Genomic DNA, 26321 nt, shown 5'->3' with positions numbered 1-26321 from the left:
AGCCTGGGAACCTGTCTCTGTTCCCAAACATGGATATTGTTTTTGGCAACAAGATGGAACAAAAGGCACAAAGAGAACTAAGAAAACCCTTTCAGTGAAGCTGTAGTCTTTGTTTTTTAATTTTTTGTTCCTTCCCCTAAGAATGGGAAACCTTCTAAGGATGGCTTACAACATGCCCAATCCTACCACCTTTCTGGAAGGTGCTCAATGCTCATAGGGACCTAAAGGAATTAGGGTGTTTGCAGATTCCAGCCCAGCTTTTGACCTTGAAAAAATTAATCCCTTACCTTTAGCACCAAAAATACCACAACATTTTGGAAATGAAATCACTGTTAAATCTGAGTGGGTGTGTTATTTCGAGACAGCACTAATGTGATTATAAAATCAGTTGTGTCAGCTTATTGGCTCAGCTACAGACACTGATCTGCTCCAGCGTCTGTTCCTCTAACCGGCTGCTCACATTAGGGTGCTTTGTCCCTTATCCCTCCTCAGCTCCGTAGAGAAATAGATGCGATCTGATCCCCATTGATGCACCGAAAAGAAATAAATCCCTTTTCTTTGCAGCAGCCCACCTAGACTCCATGAAACTTGGCATTTCCAGAGCGCCTCCTGTGCCAAACATGAGCACAACGTCCCCCAAGTCCATGAAGGCTATGCCCTTATATATATATGTATGTATGTATAATATGTCCCTGCAGCCCCAGCAGGCTGGGCTCACTGCTTCCAACTGACAACAGCCAAGGGAAAAGCCAAGTGGCAGCAGGCTCCAGACCACCCAGCCTCACTCTTCAGACTCCCCTCTGAATTTTCCTTTGAACTTGAGCTCCCTTTAAACATTTCCTCTCACCTATTACTCCATCCTGGTAGCAAGTATTTGTTTTCCTGGGTTTCTCTGTGGGTGTCTGACAGACGCCCGTGGTTGTGCTGCCAGGCACACTTTAATGCTGTCGGTGACTCACTGGTATCTGAGGTGTCAGTCCTGGCAGGTTTGACTCAGCCTTTCATCCTTTGGCAGCAGACTGAAATAAAATTCAATTTCCATTGTATCCGAGGTAGCTTTTCAGGCACAACTTTTCCAATATTGGCTTTCCATACTTTAGGTGTATAGGATCTGTAAAGATCAAATAGTTTGCTTTGCTGGCCTACTGGTTTTCCCCATTCCTATATGCTGGATCATTCAGCTCCTGCTGTGCACCTCAAACACGGTTGGGGTTCATTGCTACCACAGTCTTCCTAAGGCCAGGTAACTGCCATGTTTCTCTTACTTAAGGTGGTGACTGAAATCCTGCCCTTAAAAACCTATTAAATAACTGCTTTGCTGCTCATAGAGCAAAAATATCCCAGTTCCCAGTGAAATCAAAAGGCATCTGAGTAAAATATCACTGACCCATCTTTCCCTCATGTAAACAGCCCCAACGCGGTGCGCAGTGCCCTCAGGCCACACTCCAGATGTTCCGTATGAAAACTGCTTGTGGCTGTCTGTCCTGCATGGAGTGTAAACATGAGGCTTGAATCCAACATGAGCTGCATTTGACCACAGTACTGTATTTAGAAGATACAGAAACTTAACAGACACTTTATGCAATGGTCAAATTGTTCGTTACAGAGATGATTATCTACTGACTTCAACTGAGAGAACACGTAATTTCTCATCATTATGTTATGTGTTGCACCTTCCTCGGAAACCCAACCTCATATCAATTAAAGACTTGGTCATCTTCAGCCTAAAAGCCCGAAGAATCCATCCCAAACTGGTTTTAATTCTAGGTCTGCCAATAAATCAGACAATTAAAATGGTGGTGGTAAAAAAACAAGCATGCCCATCATGTCTTAGCATGTTTAGAAAAGCCTGAGCTCTGTTGTGAATGCCAGGGCCCAGGCCCGTGACTGTACAGAGAAAGCAAGAAGAAAGATTCTTCTGCTTTGCTGCCCTGAACACTTCGTTTGCCCTCTGCATCTGAGAGAACTTGTGCCAATCTAAAAGTTTAAGAGCTTTTCCCCTATCATCTCTCTTCATTATAAGAATTCTAATTGTTACTTGTGAAAATGGACATATATTTAACAAACAAACTCACGAACTGCCTGCATTCATTAATCATTCAGATAGCGTTTTAAAGTCTTTTCTGATCTTCTAAATCTTGTGTCCAGCCTAACAAGAAGAGGTTAATGCTTTCTTTTTAAACAGACACTAAGACTGTTCAGTGCCAAATCTCAGCTACAGCTTACACCAAATATTCACCCAGCAGCCGCCTTCCTGCTTATTCCAAGGGGTTTTCAGTCAAGAGCACAGCTTTCTATTTTTGGCAATTGGTTGGAGTAAGGGGATGGAAGCAAGGAAACATTCCTGATGCTAAATATGACTGGTACACAAACTGATGTCGCATGGGCAGTCAGTGCAGACACAGAGTTAACCAAGCCAGCCTGCACAAGTCAACTGAGCTTTTAGCATAACGAAAATGCAGCTACATTAGTGCCAAGACAATTTTAGGTCCCGAAGCAGCACAGCCAGGTTTGCACAGAGCTGAGCTCAGTGGGACCCAGATGATCTCTTTGGAGCTCCAGCTGAGCAGCGTTGTGCAGGTTTTTCCACCTCTGCAGTATTCCATTCTCCTTTATCTCAAATACCACAGACACGGCTACATTAAAAAATGTTCTTGGAGTGTTGTTTGCCATGGTATGCAGCAACCCCTGCACCCTCCGAAGATACAGAGAATGGGATGGATAAAGGAAGGAATAACTGGGTGGAAAAAAACCACTATTTCTGGATGCTGATGAGTAAAGATAATTTGGTTTTTTACTGCATTTGTGTTCATTATTTTAAATACACTTTGGAAGAAGTCCTTAAGATACCTCGGTTTTCTCCATGCACACACAAACTCAAACCCACTCTACCTAAGACTGGAAAAAATTCTTTGCGGAAAGGGTTGTAAAGCACTTGAACAGGCTGCCCAGGGCAGTGGTGGAGTCACTATCTCTGGAGGGGTCTAGAAGACGTGGAGATGAGGCTCTTAGGGACATGGTTTAGTGCTAGATGTAGGTTATGGTTGGACTCGATTATCTTGAGGGTCCTCTTCCAACCAAAATGATTCTATTCCAACAGAAATACCCACAGCACCTTCTCAGGGCTCTCAGTCAGCTATGAGACATTTCCATCTCCCTGAGCTCATCGTCCAGGCTCCCTCTATAGTCAGCAGAGAAACTCAGATGCTCTGAGGGCAAAATTAATTTCATCCCAACTTAGTTGCCTCCCTATTGACTATCATGGGGTCTAGACAAGTAATTCAGATGCAGACGTCCAAAGTTACACAAGAGGAAACCCACCACATCTAGGAGGATGCACACAGCCCTTTCCTCCCGAACCCAGGAGCTTTGAAAAATGAGTCCCCCAGTAATTTTGTGCTGCACAACAGGAAGCACAGCTGGGGCCATGTCACATCGCAGGCGTGTCCACAGCCCTCGGGAGCAGCAGCTTCCAGGAGGTGGCTACGGGTAGTCCCCACATCTAATGCAAAGTGTTTCTTGCAAATACATGCAAGAGCTATTAGTCATTTTAAAGGTTTTTACTGAAATTCATGGAATCATCAGATAACTTTGTTTGGAAAAGAGCTTTGAGATCACCAAGTCCAACTGTTAACCTAACATGGGCAAGTCCACCTGTAACCCATGTCCCTAAGAACCTTATCTACACATCTTTTAGATACCTCCAGGGATGGTGACTCCACCACTGCTCTGGGCAGCCTGTTCCAATGCCTGACAACGCTTTCCATGAACAATTTTTTCCTAATATCCAATCTAAACCTCCTCTGGTGCAACTTGAGGCCATTTCTTCTTATCAATTGTTAGTTGGCAGACGAGACCACCCCCCCTGGATCCAAGCTCCTTTCAGGCAGTTCAGAGATCAGAAGGTCTCCCCTCAGCTCCTGTTCTCCAGCTGAACCCCCAGGTCCCTCAGCCGCTCCATCACACTTGTGCTCCAGCCCCTCACCAGCTCCGTTCCCTTCTCTCAACTCGCTCCAGCACCTCAAGGTTTTTCTTGTCCTGAGGGACCAAAACTGACCCCAGGATTTGAGATGCGGCCTCACCAGTGCCCAGTCCAGGCCGTGGTCACAGCCCTGGGCCCGTTGGCCATGCTATTTGTGCTAATTACATCGCTCAGCACCCACAACACATTCTCCCCTCACTGCAACTGCAGAGGTTCCCTGTGAGGAAGCCCAGTGCGGCGCACGCCATGGGGACGGGTGGAACACAGGAACGGGCAAACGCGGTTTCTGGCGAAGCGCAGGCAGGAAGGCCGGCTGTGGACAGCTGCCCCGGCCCACGCCACCGGGCTGAGGGACACACCAGTGAGCAGGTCTGTAGCTGCCAAAACGGGAGCGAATGAAGGATTTATTGTGGTTTCTTTCAGGACACACTCTCCGATGCCAGCGTGATGCTCAGGCCGGGCTTATCTCGGATTTGGCTCTGGACGGCAGCAATCGTTCCTGGGCTGGGCTCAGAGCCCTCTCGAGCTCCCAGCCCATGTTCTGCCGGCCTGGGTGGGTGGGGGACGATCCCCAGGCACTTTGCTAAATGCACCGAAAATCTCCCCACAAACTGATCTGGCAGCAGCATCCCCTTGAGTGAACTCCAAACCTCACCTTAACTTCAAACCTCAGCATGGGGAAAGAAGGGCAGGAATGGAAACTTAAGTATTAATGTCTTGGTAGATGAGGAGGAGGAAAAAAAATTAGGATATATTTTGGCAGTTTTCCACATCAGTTTTCCCATTTCCCTCCCTCGTGCACTTTCTGCAGCAGCAATCTCTCCTTTCCCGAAATGCCAAGCAATCCCAGTACTAAACTAATCAATATTAATAGCGATGGGCTGGGGCGGGGGAGGAGAGGAGGGATTACCCTGACCTTTTTCAACTCACACTGCCTCAGACAGCCACCAAGCAGCTGAGGAGGGAGCAGCCAGACGGTAATGCCATGTGGTTTTAGTAGCTTTTCTTTTTAATATTTTCATTTTTTTTGCTGGGAATATTTACTTCTGTTGTCTCAGTGCAGATAGCAATGAAATCTGATTGTCTTCAGGAAGGAAAAAAATACAATTATATCAGCCATCTCTGGTCCAAACCTCGCCTTGACGGGAAACTCCACTGAAATAAGGGGAGTAACGCCCAGGCTGGATTTTAACTTGAATTTCTATTATAAACAGGAATTGGATTAGGGAATTTTTGACAGGTGAATTGTTGAATGCCTGTGTGCTTTGTTGATTTCTCTTGTAATAGAATATAATCAAACCCGTTGAGCCTGCGACTTGGATATTGAGTGCGAGAGCAAACAAAGGGCTGGGTGAACCGGTCCTCTATTGTTAAGCACAAGTGTCCACAGCAGCTCATCCAGATACAGGGGTATGTACGCACTCAGGACAGGGTGCTCAGAATTAAAGACAAATCCTATTAATTAAAACAAAATAATGATGAAAGCTCTTTGTTCATATTGAATTTGGGGTTTATTGTACATGTTCTGGTTAGCAGCATTCCTGAAAATAGAGGCTTGTTAGAGGATTATTGTCTTTTCTTTACTGAGATATTCTTGCTTCCATGTGCAAAATATGATTTTTTTAGAAATTGAGTCTGAAAAACCCAGATAAATTTCTATTTATGCCTTTCTTGTTCATTCTGAAAGATCCAAGCTTCAGGGAGAGGTCCCAGACTGAGGTGTTAGATTTTTGGGGGGTTTCTGAATAAACATTTTGATGGTATTTTCATATTTTTTCTTCCAAGCAGAAAATGCTTTGCAGATGGCTGAAATCACAGCACTAGCTGATGAAGCCACGGGTGTGTTTTTCCTTTCTTTGTCAGGACCCATCATGTCCGACAAACCAGATTTTGCAGAAATTGAAACATTTGACAAAACCAAGCTGAAGAAGACAGAAACCAGAGAGAAAAATCCATTGCCCACTAAAGAAAGTAAGTGCTTAGGAGGCTATTTCAACTAAATCTGTATTGCAGTTCATACGGAAAATGAATACTAATCATAGGATTACAGGCTCAAACTCATCCCTGACTTTAACTGGGGATAATACTAAGACTTGTACTCTATGCTGGGCTTCCAAGGATATGAGGAGTTCTAACCGATGGTGCGTTTTGTCTGAAGAATCCTTTCTCATGAGTTTGCTCTTGTTTCTGCTAAAAGCAAGACCAGTTTTGCCACTGGCTGCAGGTGACGGCATCAAACAGTTTGTAATTACCATGTTACCGGCCTCTTTGGAGGCACAGACGTGCAGGGAACCCTGGCACATCCCTGGCAGCATCCCCAGAAGGTGCCTGGGCTTGGGATGCAACGTGTTATGAGGAAGATGAGCTGCTGCCCCCCTCTGGTACCTGCTGTCAGCCCTGGCCGGGAGAGCTCCAGGCACCTTCTCTGGGAATAAGGCTGCAAGAGAAACCCATCATCGTCCTCACCTAACAGGCAATCTTCCTTAGCAAAGCGCCCCTGCACTTTTCTTGTGCAAGGTCATCTTCCATACACACGCTGTGCACAGGCAGCCATGTGAGGGTTGCGATTCACATCCAAATTTGGATGTCAAAACGGCATTTCTCTGCATTTGGACCAGACATTGTGAGTGGTTTCCTTCAGAAGAGTCTTGCTAACCACTTTGGATGTGTCAGTACTGGTAGCCGTGGATACATGCTGTCCCTCAACATAAGTTGCTTGGTTTTTTCCCTGTTTTATTATCCCTACCAACGCTAAAGCTGTAAATACAAGAGGAGATATGCACATCATGATCTGCTCCCTACCAGCTATGCAGACCTGGGAACGGGTTGGCATTTTGAGAGTGGCCAAAGAAAGCAAGTGGGGACTTACCCTCCCTGGCTTTAAGAATGGCCATAGAAATCTGTATCCTGCAGGATCATTATAATGTTTATTGATGATGTTTTTCTTTCCTCTGTTTCTCTGGCAGCTATCGAACAGGAAAAGCAAAGTGAAAGTACAGCCTGATAGTAAAATTGAAGATGTGGCTGCTGCTTCTTCAGTGGGGTTTTGGATTCCAAATTTGGTTGTTTTGTTCTGTCCCCCCCCATCCCATGTTTGTGTCCCATTTATTTTAGCGAACATTTGCTCCTTAATGTTCCCCAGGGAAGAAGTTTGGTTTGTGTTTATTGAACAAGATACTATGTATTTGTATTCTTAAAACTGTAATTCCAAGTTCTGTATCAACCCCATTACTTGCCAAAATAAGCAATTTGCAGAATAATTGTTTTTCTAAACCTCACAATAAACAGGTCTCTTCTGATCAGCTGTCTTTGAGCCTTGCAGAAATAGGGTTTACACCACAACTCTTACTGGCATCTTTCTCACTTTGCATTGCCGCAGCATCTAGAGATCACAGCCAGGTTGGGAAGAGTTACCCCAGTCCCCCAGGGTGCCCCTGGCCGCACACAGCCCCTCTCCATCAGCCCCCAGGTACCCCCGACTGCCTTCGCAGCAGCTTGGAGACTTCACTCCCTTTCCCTGTCTCGCTCGAAAGAGTGTTTCACGGGAGCTCTCAGGGACAAATTTTGCATGCTAATAGCTCCCAAGCTTTTAAACCCCCAGCTTGACAACAGAAGTAAATTAGATAGGAAGCTGCTAGCCTGCTTCAGTCCTGTCCAACAGTAGGTTAGAGGTCTCACAGACAAGTGCCAGCTTACAAATTCCACACAAAATTGGTGGTTGGGCTGAGGAAATACTTAAATTAGCATTCTAGATAGGAGAAGGACTGCAGCATCTTCTCCACAGCTTTTTTCTCTCTTTAGCCTGCTGAGATCTGATCAACCTTGGGACAACCACAGCTCGCACAGCCTTTGACCCACCTGATATCAAGCAATATAGCAATGTGGAAAGGTATTCAGGGGGCAGAAAGAAAATAAAACATTATTGCACTGATTTTCTGGGATGAGAGATCTTCAGCAGCACAGGGGTGTAGGACACAAACCTTCAAAGCAAGAAAGGTCTCCCTAAATCTCCATTACTGGTGGTGCAATAACATTCTGCATAGAGCTTGGCAAAAATAGACTCTGGTACCAGCTCAGGCAACTCTCAATTACACAGTATCACATTATCTCTGGAATTAATTTGCAATCATATTAGGAAAACAAGTGCTTACTCTGGGAAGATGAACTGCTGTCCCTGGAGCTTCAGTTTGATTCTACTTGCGCTGGGATACAGGAATAATTCTGTGTACAGGAGTAATTTGACAGGGTTGCTCTGGGCTTATACCTGTGTAAGGCAAAGCCAAAACCAGGCTATGGGCTTCAGCAAATGAAAATGCATGGTTGGGGTGGTGTTTAGAAAGCTCTCATCTGCTTAATCTCATCTGCTTAAAGGGTAACACTTGACATGTAATGTGACCAGTCAGAACTGCAATTAATAGCAGCATAGCCACAAAATGGGTGACTTTTGGTGGCAGCAAAAAGTAAACAGAGGTGGCCAAGGGAAAACAAATGGCATGTAGGACTAGTGATTTCAGTTAGAGCTTCATAAATGTCAGGGGTATGCAAAGGGCCAAGACAGCCACTGCTCATCAGTTTAACATTGCTGTTTTCACTTCATGACCAAGTTGGGGTTGTTTTTGTGCACATTCTCCTTTGAGGACCTCATTCCCCTTGGCACCTGACTCTAAGGGAGTTTTTTAGGGTCTGCTGAATTTATTAATACTTGTTTTTATCTAAAAGGTGAAGAATGTGAAAGGTTGAGCAACAAGGAAAACAGTGCTATTTTCTTTGTGAGTCTTGCCCTCCCCTCGCCTCCTGCACACTTTGGGCTCAAAGAGTCTCTGACATTATTTAAATATCTGCTTTGATGACAGTTCCTTCATGGAGAAAGCCTTCAGATATAGCACTCAGCACAACAACACCTACTGGAAACTCATAGTTAACATCATTCAAACAGGTTACCAGTTACTTTTCCCCAGGATGATTTTTAAGCATCACATTGCACTTAGCAGGTAAGTCCACAGACTAAACTTCCTCCTTGTTTGTGCCAGGAGACGGCGTTTTATTGCACATGATAATCTCCCTCCTTCTCTGCCAGCTCAGAGCGCCTGCCAACTCACTCAGCACAATACATTGTAAGTCACCAAAACCTCTTTGGCACAACTGAGCTGGTGCCTTCACCCCCAAGTTCTCCCAGAAACTCAAGGGCTGGGCTGTGTCCTCAAGCTGGCACTTGATGGGCAGAAGGGAAGGAAGAATACAGAGATATTCTCCTCTCATGTTTGCACAGATACAAAGGATTAAGCAGCATGGCTCTAAGGAGCGATGCGAGAGATCAGAGCACTGTCTACAGCTCTGGAGGTATCAAATTTGTCCAAGCACTTGGCTTGGAGCTGCTCCTGGTGCCGCTGCAGGGCTCACTCCACCCCTGTGATACCTTCTCCTGATTTAACCATTTACATTCAATGCCTGACACTGTAAATCCAACATCTCAGCACTTTTGTTTATGTCACACGCCACTGGAAAGACTGCATAGACGAGAAAATCTTTAGCCAAGTTCCCCACTTTGGATCTGACAGCAAGAGCTGTTGAGCTACAGCCAGAGTACAGAGCAGCTGCACACCGGGGAAAAACTGCTGAGCCTGAAGGCCAGATCTTCCCGCCCTTCACCCACCTGCCCCAGGTGAAACACAGCTTTGGGGACAGTTTCTTTCACCATTAGGAGTTAGGAGAGGCTTAAAGTTAAAGACATGTAGCTACAGTACCCTGATTTGAGGATGGTCCCTCTCTGCTGCTCTGTGAAACCACCTCAGCAACTGGATCAGGATATTAAAATTTGTCAAGAGCAGGGATAAATCTGGCTCCCTGTTATCTCAATCAGAGAGCATTACAGCCCTTATCGGCAGGGCAGACCCCCTTATCTGGGAACACAGACCGAGAATCTGCTCATCATTTAAGGCCAAAACAGTGGATTTTCATCTTTCCAGTCATTATACTAAGGAAATATTTGTTTCTGCAATTGAAAGGGAGCTACAAAAGAAGCCAAACCAAACACCTGGTCCACACTTAGGAAACACCTTCTGGGTGTTAACCTGCTCCTGACCTTCACTCCCAGGAAGAGCATCCTCCAGCACCGAGACTCCACCTGCTCGAGGAACCAGGGCAGGCAGCTGAGCTGCAGACAACTTCATCAGCAAACTCAACCGGATCCAGGTGGGAAATCTAAATATTTTTGCCGATTAGCAACAGCCCTTTGCTGTTTTGGTAATGAGACATTACCTCGCAACTCCTCCAAAGGATAAACACCTTCCATTATAATCCAGTTACAGTAAAAATACTCATTATGTGATGCCCATTTTCTTGGCATCACCACGAAGACAATCTGTGAGTCACCTCTGATTGCTCTGCACAGTCACAGTGAGCCCCAACTGAGCAGAGGAAATCTGCATTCCTTTTGTTATAATACAGAATGTATTTGATTTAATAAACCTCTTTAGGCAGGTGTTTGATAACAGTGAAAACCAGGGAGACAATCCCTGAACGTAGCTCTCCTAAGAAAAGGGCACATGTGTGTTGTGTCTCAGTCGGAGCCCAGCTAAAACCCCCTGGAGTTCCTGCTGATCCCAGCTCAGATAACACAGACTGACACCCAAAGCATGTGTGGGGTTTTTTTCTCAAATATTTTTGGGGTTCTTTCTTATTCGGGTTATTAGCCCCGTGGCTGCTGAGGCATCTCACAGCAGATCTTTAGGTCCAGCTCTGCAGTAACAAGGACAATCAGCTTTAGCTGGGTGGCTGGTTTTCCACAACAAAAGCTGAGACGCCCATGCAATGCCAAGGCTGGAGATGTCTCAGCTCTGGGGAAACACCTTTCTGTGTTTCTGCTCTGTTGCTGGTGGTGCTTCACATCAGAGACCTCTCCTGCTAAGAGAAGAATGGGGAAAGAAACAGGGGGAGACGTGAGGGAATGAGGACTCTGACCAAGCTCAGTGGGATTTGGGAAGGAGGAGGTTGTGGGGCCAGGAACGCAGCTGGGGGGGTGCCCACAGCAGCAGGAACTCGAGGCAGAAGATGCCAGAGCGGCTCTCATGCCTCTGCCCGTCTCCCCCTTCCTTTTCCAAAAACACAGGGTGAAAACAATGATCTTTTTAAAAGCACTAACCTTCCGGTGCCAAGCTGGGGAGCCTCCCACACCACACATGGGCAGACAAAGCCGCCGTGTCCTCCTGGTGCCAGGCATGGGCAGCCAGCCCCGGCCGCTCCACCTGCCCCTGGCCAGTGGGTCTGCGGGTCGTCCCAACCCGATCCTGGGCACTGAGATGTGCCCCAGCAGCAAAACCCACTCAGCACTGAGCATGAAACACGGTGTGGGGATGCTGGGGCTGAGCCAGAGAATGTGGGAGTAGGGGGGTGCGTGTGTGCGTGGGGGTGTTTTTCCAGCTCCAACCCAACTCCACTCAAACCGACAGCAGGGTAAGCTCCAGTTTTGTCTTCTGCAGCGGGTATCTGTGCTGGGAAAGGGGCCCAGTGCGCTTTCTGTCTTGTGAGAAGAGCTGGCTGGGGAAGGAACAGTTGCTGGGGATGGTTCGCGCACATCTTGTACGCTGTGCTGACAACAGCTCTTGACAGCTCCCACCATCAGTTGCAAATCTCCCAACGCTTGTATTTGTTTTGAGGCCTGACTCCAGAATTCATTCAATTCATGGGGAAACAGGAAAACAGGGAGCGGAGTGGGGAGCAAAAGGGTGTTTCCAGCCACTGTGGTCAAAGAGACACATGAAAATGGGGTCTTTTAGTGCTCCAGCTGTAGGCACGGAACAAAGAGAATGAGATTTTTAAAAACAATCTCAGGAATTTTAAGCTGGACTCATGAATTTAGAGGCCAGTTCAGTATTAAAATTTTTGGATTTGGCAAAGTTCCAACAAGCAGGGAAGAAAAAAATGATGTGTGACTCCAAGTGGGTGTTTGCAAACAGCATCTTGTTTGGGAAAAATAACTGCTTTTGGTCTGCTTTGTTTTCTCATGATGCTGGAAATAATTCTCCCACTCAGAGGGAAGAATTGGATTTTTCTTTTTCTTCTTCATCATGGGAGCTAACCCAGGTCACGCCTGACCAGGGATGGTCCCATCCCATCCCATCCCATCCCATCCCATCCCATCCCATCCCATCCCTGCTAGCACCAGAGTCACCACCTTGAAGTGTCAAAGGAACACACGTGTGGGTCCTATATCACACGTTTCATTTAGCAATGAGGAGTTCAGCCATGAGATGACCTGGACGAAGGCACAGCCCTCTGGGGCCGAGCAAGGCTGACCTGGGGCAGCAGCATCACTTCTGGGACCCTGCTCTCCAGGGAGCAGGAGCAGCAATAGCTAATAGTGCTATAATAGCTCCCTAGCAGCTTTATCATAGCTCCAGCCTCCCCACCACTCCTCCTGACTTGTACCATTTTATTTCTGTCCTGTCCAGACTTCTATTTCAGTGGAAACTGAGTAACTGGAGCCTGCGGTGCTGCTTTGTGCCAGCTTTGGCCATCAACCACCATGCCCCAGCTCCAGCATGGACCTCACTGGGTACCAGCAAGGGTGGAAAGGAGCAAGGGTGTTCAAAGGGAGGAGGCATCAAACAACTTTTGTGGCAGCTGCAGTTCTCCCGTGTTGGCAGACATCCCCGGTAATGCTAATGACTTTGGTGGCATTAATCCAGATGAAATGGGGGCAGCTAAAATGGTATTAGCCCGAGTGCAAGGAGGCTGTGGGTGCTGCTGGAGGATTGCTCTTGCCCACCCAGTGCTCTCCCTATCTTGGTCATGTAGCAAGGGGAGATGTTTGCTCAGTGGAGGGCTTCAGAGCGGGGAAAACCTGGAGGAAACTGCTCCCAGCATGAGCGAGTGGGTATTGCCATGACCACACAGCAAACACAGGCCTGCCCAGATATTCCCCAGCCTTGGGCCAGCCCCAGAGTGGCACAGTACAGCACTGCATGGCACTGCATGGCACAGCCTAGCACAGCATGTGGCACGGCATGGCACGGTGCTCCCTCCCATGGACATGCCAACCCACTCGGGTCCACACTGGCACCACTTCTGACACACCCAGCTGAATGTCCTCATGTCTCTGTTTTAACACACCCCTGGCACCATTTTATTATCCCGTTGCTTTAACATCCCAAGCTCAACGTGCAAGACTGGGGCTCCAATTGAAATTTTATTTCTCTTTTAATGTATTTCAAAAATACTCCGCGGAATTGGAAACATCATGACTCCAGTGTGGCTGTATCAGCGGCAGGAATCTGCCTCCCCGTTCACAACAGATAAATGAAGAATAGTTCAAACAGGAGCTGCCTCGACATGAACACTGGCTCCTCGCGGCACTGACCCTGGCTTCGTTTATTTTCTACCTGTACAAATCACTAATAAAGCTCTAATGTATCTGCTTTTCTAAACTTTATGTCTGAAGCATTCAGTGGTGCCTGGCTAAGGTGAAATAAAAGAGGTTAACCTAAAATAGCACTCAGGCTAAAGAATATAAATCCCAGAGCCGTGCTAGAATGACAGGGATGCTATTTCTCTGTGTAACACTGGCATAAATACACGGACTGGCAACACCCACCAGTGGCTTTGGTCTCTGCATCAGTGTGTACCAAGTCCCTGGGGAAGGGTCCTGCTTCAGGGGATGGTGCCATGCTCAGACCACTCAGAAACGCAATCTATTGAGACTCAAGATTAACCCCCTGGGGTGCTAAGCCGTGCACAAGCCAAGTAGGACCCGAAGCACCGACAGGAGCAGGGCCAAGTGTCCCTGCAGATACTCGGTGCCCGCAGCTGGACCTGCCAGCACTCAGGACCAGCAACACCCCGCTTACCCCACCATTAATACATATTAACGACGGTAACCAAAACCCCCCAGTTTAAGTGAGGTGCACTGCCAGGGTGGATTTAGAAAACTTATGGTCCAGGCTTATTCCTGCCTCTCCCCTTGAGCAAGTGCCATCATCTCATCACACTTTGGCAATGTAAGAGATGTCTGGGCAGCCTCCCTCCTGCACACCCAGGCAGCAGAAGTGCAGTGCAATGCAGGGTCCCCGAATATGGTCTCCATTATTTCACAATAGTTGCATCCAGACAAGCTTTCCTGTCCCTGAAAGGGCATTTTGCTAAAACACAGTTCCTCCTTGCACCAAGCATGGCCAGACGAACCACAGAGCCACTATATAGATAGTTTTTATTATCCATGCAGCCTGAAAAAGCCAGGGATGGGGCAGCCAACATGAGCAACACGCACCAAAAGGTCACTGGAGGTTGTTCTGGTTTTTATCCCAGCTCCCGCCTGAGCTACTCAGGTCGGAGGGTGCTCTGCAAAGCCTGTCCCATCCACACATGTCCATCAGCCACCCAAGCGCCACTGGACATGGCTGGGACGGGTGTGTGGTGCGGGGATGTCCCACAGGGGGGAGCCTTGTCACCAGCCCAGGGGACACTGCCTGGGGTGTACTGCCATGGGGACACTGCCAGGGAACGCTGCCCCCGGGATCCCCACCAACCGCTGCACCGTTGGGTTTGATCTGGCACCGTCTGTCTTGCACCATTTCCACCCTCTCTGAATTAATGGATGCAAAACGTCCTGTCTTCATCCTCGAGGCACTGGGCAAAGCTCTCTCTAAAACTATTCACAGTTCAGGCTTTCGGGGGGGGAATATGATCAAGGAAATCTGTTTTCAAAGGGTGTTACTGGGAAAAAAAAAAATATCAGCCTATGGAAGGTCCTAACAGGTCTCTGCGCCTGAAGGATGCTGACAAGCTGGACCGGTGAGCTGGATCCCCACCTTATGGCTTCCTATCAAGTCAAATTTAAACAACATAGTAAAGGCCTAAAACTGGTTTAGTAAAGCCAGAGACCTTGTCACGAGTTGTCACCTCACGCTGAACTCAGGTAACACTGGAGATCTCTCCTCCCACCTCAAAGATTAATAAATGCATGGCACTGCCTTCACCCTCAGACTGATTAAAGCATCTATACAAATACGACATCAATGCCCTGCTCCATTAAGAAATTAAAATACGCAGCTCGATGCCTGTGAAAAGACAGGCAGGGCAGGAAGAGCTTCCCTGGGGGGAATAGAGCAAATTGCTGGAGCCACAGTGGGCACACGGGGGGATCAAGTCCCCACAAAGCACAGCTTCCACACCACCTTCTTGGGGCAAAGCAAGTGTCAGAAGCAAGTTTTCTCCTCACTTTGTTTTTCCAAGCAAGATTCAAAGTGCTTTTAAAGTTACTCTTTGGCCCAGGATCCCCCCAGAGGAAGCCTCAACTTTGTGCACTCAGAATCACCCCTGTCCAAAGAAATAAAAAGGAGTTTTAAGAATATTTGTAGCTCAAATCACCATTTTGATCTGTGAGTCTCAACACCTCCCACGCTTGGTGTGTCAGACACAGCCAGCACCGACACACGTGTCCCCAGCTCAGAAACTACGATCTTTGGACTTAATCTGTTCCCCATGACATGAAGTGGATGAGGGGCAAGAGGGGTGACAGAGACACAGCCGCAAAGGGACAGTGTGAGGAACCACACTGAGAAAGGCTGGGGAGCACCACATGAGCCAGCTTGTAATCAGTTAATTTAACTTGAGTTTGGCCGGGAATGATTAAGAAGGAGGTGATAATTTTCCTCAGTATCAAGTGCCCAATCTCTTCCTGGACAGGCTTTTATCTGCTGAGGTGACACATTGCCAGGACAGAGATCTGCTCCCCGCATGCAGATGCCCAAGCAGTAACCTATCTGCTGCACTAACACCGTTTTGCATGACACTTCCTTTAAAGAAGGAGAGAAAAACAAAACACTTGTCCCTGCTTTATAATGCCGTAGTGTAAACAGCCCTGTAGGCTTTGAAGGACACACCTAAAGGAGGCAGGTGAGGTGAGGCTGATCAGGTCACAAAACTGCCTCTCCAGGGCAGACCAGGTGACCGAGTCCTCTGGAGAGTTGCTGAGATCTGGAGGCTGATCTAAACTGGTATGTTTTTCTCTGCCCTGCTTTTCCGGGCAGCTCAAGACACAGCAGGACCGAGTTTCAGATGCTTCATTGCCCAGAAGTAGCTTGGCATCATTTTTGGATGCTGTGGAGACAGAGGCATGGAGCGGCTGCTGGGATTTAGGAAAGTCAGCTAGGAGGGGACAAGGGCCCCTCAACAGCCCTTTTCCAGGGCTAGATGCTCAGAGACGAAAAGTTTCACTCAGCTGGAAGGGCTGGGAGAGCTTGGGCCAGGAGATGGGACCTCCCTCGGCAGCACAGAGGGGACACCGCTGCCTGTGCCTCCGCAGAGGGACATGCCAGAGCTTTGAGTGAGCCATTTGACTCTGCAGACTCATCTGCTACTTGCCCCATGCTGGGAGGGCAAGGGAGTTGCCTTTGGGAGTCTGGAAATGGTTGAGGACAGGGAGATGGAGGCTTAGGAGGAGAGTGGGGAAGTCACCGGAGTAAGAAGACAGTGGAAAACTACAGCTTTAAAACACATAATGCAAAACTGAGGGGAAGGAAGGAGAAGAAATGCCCTTTATCTGCTTGCCAGTGAAATAGGCTTGTTCTCCCCACGAGCACCATCCCGGCTTGGCTCTGGGGCTGAGGTCGCTGTTTCGAATGCTCACGTGAGCTTCTGCTTCAGCAGACATGCAGCAGTGCCCGCACCTTCCCCGCACAACCTGGCGGGAGCCTGCAGCCTTCCCAGCTCACCCCGGCCAGAAATCCCGCTGGGCTCCAGGCCGCAGTGCCAGGGACGGCTGCTGGGATCCAGGGCTGGCAGTGCTGCTGGGAACACAGGCATCCACAAATGACTTCCCCCAGGGAAACAGGCACTGCTGCTCGCAGGGCAAACACCCACCTCCAGCCGCTGCCCCCATGGGTGGGGGGGCTGACAATGGGGCTGGAGGGACCCCAACCCATCGCCTATCCTGTGCCCCCCTGCCATGGCAGATCTATGCTCACCCATCTCATTCATGACATGTGATGGGCCTGCAGCAAATTAAATCTCCCCCTTGAGCCTCTTGCTCTGCTGCTTGCTGATGGAAAAGAAAAAAAGGCTTTTCCTCCCTCATTTGTTCCATCTTCTCTTTCTAGCCTAAACCCAGTGTCCTGTGCACACACGCCTGAGAGCTCTGAAATGCTCCGGAGCCATTTCCAGGACCCCCATCAGGCCATTCCACTCTTCCCAAATCACCTTGACAGCCCTTGCTGGGACACGTCCATGTCCCCAGACAGCTTGTGGCTGGAAAAATCAGAATTTGGTTCTAAACCTGGATTTTTTGCTTCCTGAAACCAAAAGACATGAAGCCCAAACTGTGCAACTTGGAGCCTCCTGTGGTCTTCGGCTTTGGCATCCTGATGGTCCTGTACTCTATTTCAGGGTGTGTTTCCTTCAATAGCAAATCAGGATTAAAAATTAGACAGAAAAACTGGTTGCATTGGTACAGCTGAGGGGGGACAAACTGCTGCAGGGAGGCAGGAACTCCTCGAGATAATTTTGTCCCTAGGAAAGCACACCTAAACCATCACTGTGGGATGTTTTAACTTAGTTTTCAGTGAACATCAGGCCACTTCTAATCTAACTATGTGCTAAAATAGGAATGAAGAGGACTAAACCTATGGGATAGGTGTGACATAAAACCTGATTTTAGCTTCACCACCATCCTCAATTACCATTCATTAATCCAAACATTTGTTGTATGGGCAAAACTCCCACCAGTGCTGCCAGGTCCAGGGCTGGGGTCCTGCCGGGAACCACAGCGGCCCACAAGAGACTGTGCAGCAGGCAGAGCAACAGGGACCTCTTTCCCCCAACACACAAAGGTTAAATGTTGGGAAGGCTGAAAAAAACCCCAATTTCTGCATAGAGCTGAGCATGCAGGAAGATCTCCCCATGGCTGCAGCCCTCCACAATGGAGTATTTTGAAGCAAAGCGACCCGTCCCCTTTGCTGAGTGGCTGGCTGTGCACAGAGCAAGGATGTGGCATCACTCGGGCGGCTTCCTAGAGTGAGTGGTGGAGGAGAGCGCCATAAAACATCCTCCACCTTGCTAGCAAGGGGGTGGCTTTCTAATTACCCAGGTGGATTTTTATTGTAACAAAGCCAGCAATGCAGGATTTGACGCCAGGGGTCTGAATGTGTCACCTGCCGAGGGCAATTTAGCAAGTGGTCTGTGCTTTATTCGCCTGTTGTCCACAGCCGTGGGGCTCGCTGCCCCGAAAGCTGAGAGCCCGTCCCTGTGGGTCCCACTGCCTGGCAGAGTGTGCGGGACTTGTATAAACTGATTTATCTCATGTTCTCTTAAAACACATATTCTGATGTGAAGAGGGTTGTATGGGCATATGGGGTTGTCTATACTATTACTGTCTCATGGCTTGGGGCAGATAGCAATACCACATATTTTAGGATGCTGATCATCCTGTGAAAAGCACTGTCTCTTTGGTCATATAGCAAGAAAATAAGAAACAAAGCATCAGCATTTCATTAGTAAAGCCACGGGGCTTCATTCAACACTCAGGACACCACTTTCCAAACACCCTGCCCTGCAACAGCACGTGGAGCCACCACAACAGGCAGCTTGTGGCTGATCTTGAGGTCCAAGGTTGTCCAGAACAACTGACGGTTTTCTGCATAACCAGGTAAATTCAACAGAATTTGCCTTTCAGATTTTTTTTCCCCCCCTATCCAAGACTAAAGCAAAAGCAAGTTTCTAGGCAGTGGGAAAAACAAAGAGAAACTCCTTTGGCATTGTTTCACAGATGGGATCTACGGCTTTTCCCACGGGTGATGGAGAAGCACCCAGCCCCGCTGCAGCCCGCCGAGCCCGGCCGGGCTTCGCCCGCACATGCCCGGCAACGCATGCTGCAAAGCACCAAAATCAGCTGCTGAACAGCTGCACCCAGTCCAGCTCTACCACCGATTTACCCTGAGATCTCACGATGGCCTGGCTCTGTGCCTCAGTTTACCTAACTGTAAGACAGAGACAGCTATATTAAATCTCTTTTACTGCAAAGACATGGCATGAAACACCCTGTAAATGCAAAATTGATCAAGACAGCAAGACCACACTTTTGCATAAGGTGGGAAAGTCCTGCAGTGATAGACTGGGAATGTCCCAGTCCCAACTGGTGTGCCAGGCTGGATAACCCCGCTTAAGCACTGGCTGCCGCTCGCCCAGATCAAGCTGTAAATGTGGAAGAACAACAACAGCAGCACGGGAAGGCTTGTCCCAACATGCTGCTTTTTTTGCTGACAACTAGCATTAAGTGACGACATTACAAGTGACTTTTAAGATCCCTGTGACTTTAATTGGAAAGGACATTTTTAATAACCCAGGCAAATAGCTGTGTGATCCTGCCAACTGCAGCGACTGCTCGCGGCACAGCTTCACGCCCAGAGACGCTGTTATTCCTCTGGCATGTGATAGGAATATCATGTGTGAACTGACATAGCAGACACACAAGCATTTTTCTAGCTGTACAAGCTCTGTTAGACAAAAAAAAAAACCCAAACAAACCAAAAATCAGTATGCCCCCAGAGACAGCCAGAAACAAACCCCAAAATGACCTGCATGCATATAGAAAATGCACAGCAGATTTCCCAACTGTATGCATAGACTTTAATCAATGAACTTCACTGATACATGGGAAACATTTTATTCCCAGTAATGGTCCTTTGACAGCTCTAACAAGTAGGATTTCTTCGGGATGGTAATGATTAAAATGCTGACTCACAGAGGGTTTTGCTGTGCTGGCGGGACTACACCAGCTTTGTGCTCACTTGGAAGGTATTTTGCATCCCTACTTTTCAACCAATCTGCAATTTTAATCCTCTGGCTGCAAACAGTTGTTTGCAGCTTTGCCCAGCTGACTCCAGGTTTCCCTTCTGGAGGGTCTGGAGGAACAGGGTGCTGAGGGTTCTCCTCTCACTCACTAACGGGCAGCAAGACAGGGAAAACCCCTGTGTTTCTGCAGCCATGAATGGTGAGGAGCTCGTCTGCCTGCTCCTGGGAAGGGGGGAGAGGAGCAACCGTCCCCCAGCAGCTGGGAGCTGAGCCGACAGACCCGCGCTTCAGACAGCCAGCACTGGCATGCATGAAACCATCGGGCAGGCTGCTGGCTTGGCAACGTTCTCACGCATTTCATGGTGGGACGTCAAAGTACAAGGTGTTTCAGAAAGATGGACACAATTTCACGATGGCAACGTGTTGCAGTTACACAAAAATTTACAAGCGGTTTAATGATTTATCAAGTTTTAGTAACCTTTTTATAAATGCTCTATGTTCTCCCCCACCTGCTGTATGGACAACATCAAGACGATAGATAATTTGTATATAGTGATTTCAAATTGGGTCCATCTTTTTGAAACAGCCTGTCCTTTGCAAACATCTTTAAGATGCAGCCTCCTGCCCGCCCGCAGTGCTACTCATGCAGCTGCTCGCCTGGGGTGTAAAGGTGGGGTTTAGCCTCACGTGGCCCCTTTTGTTCAGGGCACAGCCCCCCAGGTGCCACAAGCAGCCCCATTCCCTTGAACCTCACATTTGCAGCCCCTTCCCGAGCCACCCAGCAGCAGCACTGATTGACACCAGGAGACAGGGTGTCCCCAGGAGCCAAAGGAGAGCTGGGAGGAGGAGGAGGAGGACAGCACATCTGTCCTGCCTCGCAGCCAGATGCTGCAGCCCTGTGCCATGGGGCAGTGCCTGGCAGAACCAGCAGACTGCTTGGCAATGCTGGCATGGCACTGCTTTTGGGCTAAGCACCCACACTGCCCTGCTCAGCAGGCAGGACCCCTGCCCAGGGTGAGCCAGGCTCCCACTGGGACCATTCTGCCATAGGAAAACAAACCAAAAAGTTGAACCAAGAACACCATCTCGTGATTGCTCCGTCTGCAGCATTACAGCTGTTAATGATATTGGCTGTAACTATTAAAAGGCTTTTTTTGGACGTTCTCTGGTAAGGATTTTCTGAGCCTGGCCGATGGCTCGGCAGCAGCAGAAGCCCCTCACTCCACTCCGGGGGCACGGGCAGTGCTCCTGCCTGCGGAGCCAGCCAGCAGCCAAGCTTGTGCTGCAGCAGCCTTTGCCATAGGGAAATTGCTAACCCCAGAAAACTGTTCCCCTAATTACAGTGTTGGAGCATGGAGCAAACCACATAAATGATTCACAGAGTGTTCCCAAGCTGCAGCCGCGTAAATTAGAGATATTTCCAAACACTCCCGAGCTGTGCACACTGTTATCAGGATGGAAATACAGAAAGTTTCATCGTAAAGAGGCGACGAGAGAAAAAAGCCCTGCCGTTAAATGCATCTCTTCAAATCAAGAAGGCCTGGGGGGTCTGTTCCTTATAGATCTTTACAGAACTGTTGTTAAATCTCCTCGGGGAGTTCTCATAGGAGGCAGCAGTCAGATAGCAGGGGAACTATAGAAATGTATCAGCTTGTTATTTCAGAGCCTCTGCTGGCAAGCAGAGGATGAAAAGGAAAAGGCAAGCGGACTTGAGGCCAAGAGAGAGGGATGGCTGGCCGTGGGGCAGAGAGTTAAAAGTGTCCCATTGTTAGGGAAGTTTGCTCTGCTTCAGACCATCCCGCTCCCAGGGACATCGCGCCGCCTTTTGAAGTGCAACCTTAGGCGGTTCCTTGTCACCCCATTGGAGAGGGAGCTTTTTTACCACATTAAGTCATTGGGTAACAAATGAATGGGGGAGTTTTGACTATTCACAGCTTCACCTTATAAATATCAGGGTTGGAGGTTCCTGCAGTTTTCCTCCATCCCGATAGCTCACCTTGGGGAGGAGCAGAGGGAGGCGGCCCTGCGGCACAGAGAGCTTACGGATCAGCGAAAGGGACCCATCCTCGCTCCTCATGACAGCCATGAAGAGAAGCACCTTCCTCATCCTCTCCATCACAGGGGTCTACAGCGCCGTTCTCCACGCAGCAGCATGGTAGGGTCCAGCTCGGTGGAAAGGGCATTTTTTTAGGGATGCTCTTCAGCCTATGGTAAGCTGTGTGATTCATTTTCTTTTCTTCATTTCAGGTCTGTGAATAACTTTCTGATGACTGGACCTAAGGTAATTAACACAGGGGCTATCAGGAATTTAAATAGAGCAATTTCATTTTGCAAATGGGAAACAGGGCTTTTTCAAGGAACCCGATTTCCCAGAGCATATCTGCTCCAAGTCCTGTTCCATAATGCGGGAAAGGACTCACAACACGTTTGTCTGTTCCTATTGATACGGGTGGGTTTTAACCCCCCTGTTTCCCGTGCCAGGCTTACCTGACGTACTCCAGCAGCGTGGCGGCCGGGGCGCACAGCGGCATGGAGGAGTGCAAGTTCCAGTTTGGATGGGAGCGCTGGAACTGCCCCGAGAGTGCCCTGCAGCTCTCCACCCACAACCGGCTCCGCAGCGGTGAGTGCGCCCGGACCCGCCAGTACCGCATCCCCAGCCCGGGATGCCTTTGGGTACCAGCCGGGATGTGTTCTGCAGAGTGCTGGGGCTGCTCTTTAAACCGAATGATGGAGAAGGATTTTGGTGTCCCAGAAGTCATGTTTGTTTTTCTCTATCTGTATTAGATGGCCTAATAAACAGGGCAAGTATTTTTCTAGGAATTTCAGGCTCTTTCCGGATCTCTATCCATGCCGGGCTGGAGCTGGGTCCTTCCTGCAGAGCTGCTCCTTGGGCTCACTTCAGCCACTTTTCGTGCAGCATCCCAGGGAGCTCGATGCTGGAGGCACCTGAGCTTGCAATGGGGGCAAGTGCAGAGAGACAAAGGCAGAAACCAGAGACATGCCCAAAGAAACTGTCTTCATAAGAAAGCTGTGGATATATTTCAGTACTGTCTACTTCAACAAGAAGTCTCTTTTTTTCCCAAAGCAGTGTCTCTATTTGAATCTGGTAGGAAAGAAAAAAATAAACTAAATTAGAAGGGTGGGTGCAGACAGCTGTTAGCACAGGTTCAATGACCGACCGAAACAAGAGCAATGGTGATTTTCCCCAGCAGGCAAGATCAAAGCATGAACATAGCCCCTGAGCAGGAAGGACAGAGACGAATGGGAGAGCCAGGTGAAGGGAGTGATAACTCCACCAGAGCAGGACAGGGGCTTTGCCTTGCCATCCTACTGTTGCCCAGAGACTCCATTCTGTGCACGGACAGCCACATAATATTGTGCCATACTGCTGAACCCCTTGACTCTGAACCCTGAAAACACTCCAATCACGAGCATTTAATTTCTGTAGCACCTTGCCTTTTGCACAAACTGGTTTGTTTTGCTTTTTTCTTCTTTGCGGTGCAGCAGATCTTCATTCCCAATAAACCAGGACTGATATCTATGTCTGCATGTGACAGATTTCTTTCCCCTCTCCCCCAGCTACCCGGGAAACATCCTTTGTACATGCCATCAGCTCGGCCGGCGTCATGTACACCCTCACCAGGAACTGCAGCATGGGAGACTTCGAGAGCTGCGGCTGCGACGACTCCAGGAACGGCCGTGTCGGTGAGCTGCCGGTTCCAGACGGGCTGCCGTCCTCTCTCCGTCCCCGCACGCAGCTGCCCCAGGATTTCAGGGCAGAACTCAGCCCAACGGGACAGTTCTGTCCCTTAGCGTGTGTCTGTCTTGCAGGTGGCCGAGGCTGGGTCTGGGGAGGATGCAGTGACAACGTGGAGTTTGGGGAGAGAATTTCCAAGCTCTTTGTGGATGCTTTGGAAACAGGACATGATACCCGTGCACTGATTAACCTGCACAACAATGAAGTTGGGAGACTTGTAAGTCAAATATAATTACAATAACAACAATAATAATAATAATAATAATAATAACGATGTCTCTATTGAAAACAAAATCCAAGAGCCTGGTAGGCTGTTCAGGTCCCCTTCTCCAGCCCTCTGTGAGAATCTAACCCCTGTAGTGTTTGCATGGGGAAAAAAATTCAGCCAGAATCTGACCCTAAACCTGAACACAAGGAATTGCAGTAAGAATTGTTCCTACTCACAGCTTTTGCAGCTGTGCACAATGCAGTTAACTGCCAGCACACGCCACTTCTTCAGAAACGCATGGGTTTTACACGCACCTGGTGCTTGTCTGGTCTGTAAGACAAAGAAAAACCACAGTACTTTCTTGCAATGTGCATTTATATGCATTTCCAAGCTATTTGGCCAGGGGAGCCAGGTGTGAGCTGGCCCTGCTCTGAGCTGGCTGCCAGACTCGTCCCCCGCTGCCTGCCTGGGCCGGCGGAGGCTCTCAGCATCTCGCCAAACCTCCTTGTCTGTAAAAACAAGGATGGCAACACTTAACATACCTATCTCATGGGGTGTGTCGAGGCTTAATCTCACCTAGATACCAGTGATTGGGACCTTATAGATACCAGAGGGAGATAGGTAGATAATATCTGTGAACTGCTTGGCCTGGAGGAGATGCAGAGAGGTTGGGTATGGTTATCCCAAAGAAGTTTCACACGTTTTAAATGAAACCTCTGAGAGGGATGATGGGTTGATGCTGCGATGAGCGAGGTGAGCAGCGTGAGAAGGGCATGACCCAACAAAGGCACTTTCTTCTTGGCCCAAAGAAACAGCTTCTGCAAGGACTGGAGACAATAGCTTGTACCAACTCATTATATCTGTCCTTTAAATTAGCAAAGAGGGGCAGATATTTTCCAGGAACTGAAATAAGAACATCAGCTCACGTTTTGGAAGAACCTGAAGTCATACTGAGCACAAGTCACTTTTGACCCATTGCCACCTGAATTAGAAGTGCCATATAGCCCAATTTTGAGATTTAAATGATGTTCTGCTGCTCCTAATTTCTGCACCTTTTCCACTAAGGCCGTGAAAGCCACGATGAAGCGAGCCTGCAAGTGCCACGGGGTGTCGGGCAGCTGCAGCATCCAGACCTGCTGGCTCCAGCTCGCCGAATTCCGTGAGATCGGGAATTACCTGAAGATCAAATACGACCAAGCCCACAAGCTGGAGATGGACAAGAGGCGGATGAGAGCTGGCAACAGCGCCGACAGCCGCGGGGCCACAGCAGAGACCTTCCACCATGTCCACCCCACCGAACTCGTCTTCCTGGAGGACTCTCCCGACTACTGCACGAGGAACGCCAGCCTGGGCCACCACGGCACCGAGGGACGCGAGTGCCTGCAGACCGGCAAGAACCTCTCGCAGTGGGAGAAGAGGAGCTGCCGGCGGCTTTGCACCGAGTGCGGTCTCCGGGTGGAGGAGAGGAGGACGGAGGTGGTGTCCAGCTGCAACTGCAAGTTCCACTGGTGCTGCACCGTGCGGTGCGAGCAGTGCCGGCAGCTGGTGGCCAAGCACTTCTGCGCCCGCCGTGACACTGCTGCCACCGCCCCCAACCACATCAGGCGGAGGAACAAGGGACATAAGAGATAGAGGGAGGTTTTGGTGCGCGAGGAGGACGCTTTGATGTCCCCATGCTCGGCAGCCTCTGGCGGAGATGGGGTGAGAAGGAGCATCCCTGGGGCATCACACCAGGCGATGAGACCTCCTGCAGATGGAAGCTGGGGGATTAGGAAGCACAAGGTGCAGGTACCAAGGGACCACAGTCCTTCTTGCTTCCATGTTTTTTTCCTCAATATTTGCTGGTAGCTTCTTTCTTTTAAGGAGTCACTTTGTGTATCAGACAGAGGGAAGAATTTAATGGTTTTGGTGGATTCAACCCCTTATGCCACATCCAGTGGGTCTGCCAAGGCCAGCGGTGGGGCTCCAACCCCACGACGAGCAAGGTGGGGACAGGCATGGTGGCCAAAAGCAGGTCCCATGGGGCAGCTCTGTCCCAGCAGTTCATGCACAGCAGCTGCTTGGCAGCATTTTTAGTGGAAAACTTACGCACTTTCTAACGCAAGAAGAGGTTCTGCAGTACTGTGGTGTGTGTTATTATGACTGCAGCCTGATAAGTTTACAGACGGTGTTTACAGATTTCATTCCCCCTCCACACCCTTTTAAATTTTGTATTTTGGTATCAGAACCCCTATTCCCAGTAGATAGTAGCTTCGTGTATTTGTACTAGACACAATTAAGGAGTTTACAATTCCTATGCTTTTATTTTTTTATTTAGCAGATAAGAATTCAGAATTCTTTATGCCTAATGTTGTTTATAAATAAGCTGTATTACTGCTTAGCACAATCTGTTTTCTCTATATATTTTGAAGTTCTCTAAAGAGTGAGATTTTGGACTGTATTTTGCAATAAACACCACAATGAAAAGGACTGGCTTTTTCCTTTCTGCCTTCCTAGTAATATGACTTCAAGTGCAAAATTATCCCTTTCTGTGTAAAATCCATCACTTCCCAGATTTCTCGTCATTAACCCAAAAGCCACTGAAGCCATTG

The 26321-nt window shown here is 48.6% G+C and overlaps 2 protein-coding genes and 1 long non-coding RNA gene across 7 annotated transcripts in view; 2 read left to right on the top strand and 1 right to left on the bottom strand.

The window, feature by feature from the left end:
- The window catches only part of LOC110359500 (uncharacterized), a 26650-nt gene extending 1848 nt beyond the window's left edge, over nucleotides 1–24802 (bottom strand). The window contains exons 1-4 of the long non-coding RNA XR_002414737.2: nucleotides 23967–24802; nucleotides 23406–23712; nucleotides 22253–22868; nucleotides 21762–22041 (exon numbers count right to left, since the gene is read on the bottom strand). This is a non-coding gene — a long non-coding RNA (uncharacterized LOC110359500). The remainder of the gene's footprint in view (nucleotides 1–21761; nucleotides 22042–22252; nucleotides 22869–23405; nucleotides 23713–23966) is intronic.
- On the top strand, nucleotides 4821–7281 carry LOC102087997 (thymosin beta-12). Of its 3 annotated transcripts, none has more exons than XM_005503446.3 (3): nucleotides 4821–4959; nucleotides 5846–5953; nucleotides 6949–7281. In XM_005503446.3, exons 2-3 carry the CDS (start codon nucleotides 5854–5856, stop codon nucleotides 6984–6986), a joined length of 138 nt encoding a protein of 45 aa, XP_005503503.1. In that variant the 5' UTR covers nucleotides 4821–4959; nucleotides 5846–5853; the 3' UTR covers nucleotides 6987–7281. The 3 variants fall into 3 exon arrangements, with proteins under 3 accessions (XP_005503503.1, XP_064886007.1, XP_021144924.1); XM_065029935.1 differs by having other exon boundaries at nucleotides 4926–4959; nucleotides 5771–5953; XM_021289249.2 differs by lacking the exon at nucleotides 4821–4959 and adding an exon at nucleotides 5264–5392.
- WNT8A (Wnt family member 8A) lies at nucleotides 21783–26321 on the top strand. Of its 3 annotated transcripts, XM_065029932.1 has the most exons (6): nucleotides 21783–21920; nucleotides 22013–22046; nucleotides 22247–22385; nucleotides 23345–23470; nucleotides 23597–23739; nucleotides 24796–26315. In XM_065029932.1, exons 1-6 carry the CDS (start codon nucleotides 21841–21843, stop codon nucleotides 25360–25362), a joined length of 1089 nt encoding a protein of 362 aa, XP_064886004.1. In that variant the 5' UTR covers nucleotides 21783–21840; the 3' UTR covers nucleotides 25363–26315. The 3 variants fall into 3 exon arrangements, with proteins under 3 accessions (XP_064886004.1, XP_064886002.1, XP_064886003.1); XM_065029930.1 differs by having other exon boundaries at nucleotides 23345–23739; nucleotides 24796–26319; XM_065029931.1 differs by having other exon boundaries at nucleotides 21910–22046; nucleotides 23345–23739; nucleotides 24796–26321.

Source organism: Columba livia, chromosome 14 (assembly GCF_036013475.1).
Source record: "Columba livia isolate bColLiv1 breed racing homer chromosome 14, bColLiv1.pat.W.v2, whole genome shotgun sequence".
Classification (NCBI taxonomy): Eukaryota; Metazoa; Chordata; class Aves; order Columbiformes; family Columbidae; genus Columba; species Columba livia.
This window is presented reverse-complemented; position numbering and strand designations above follow the sequence as displayed.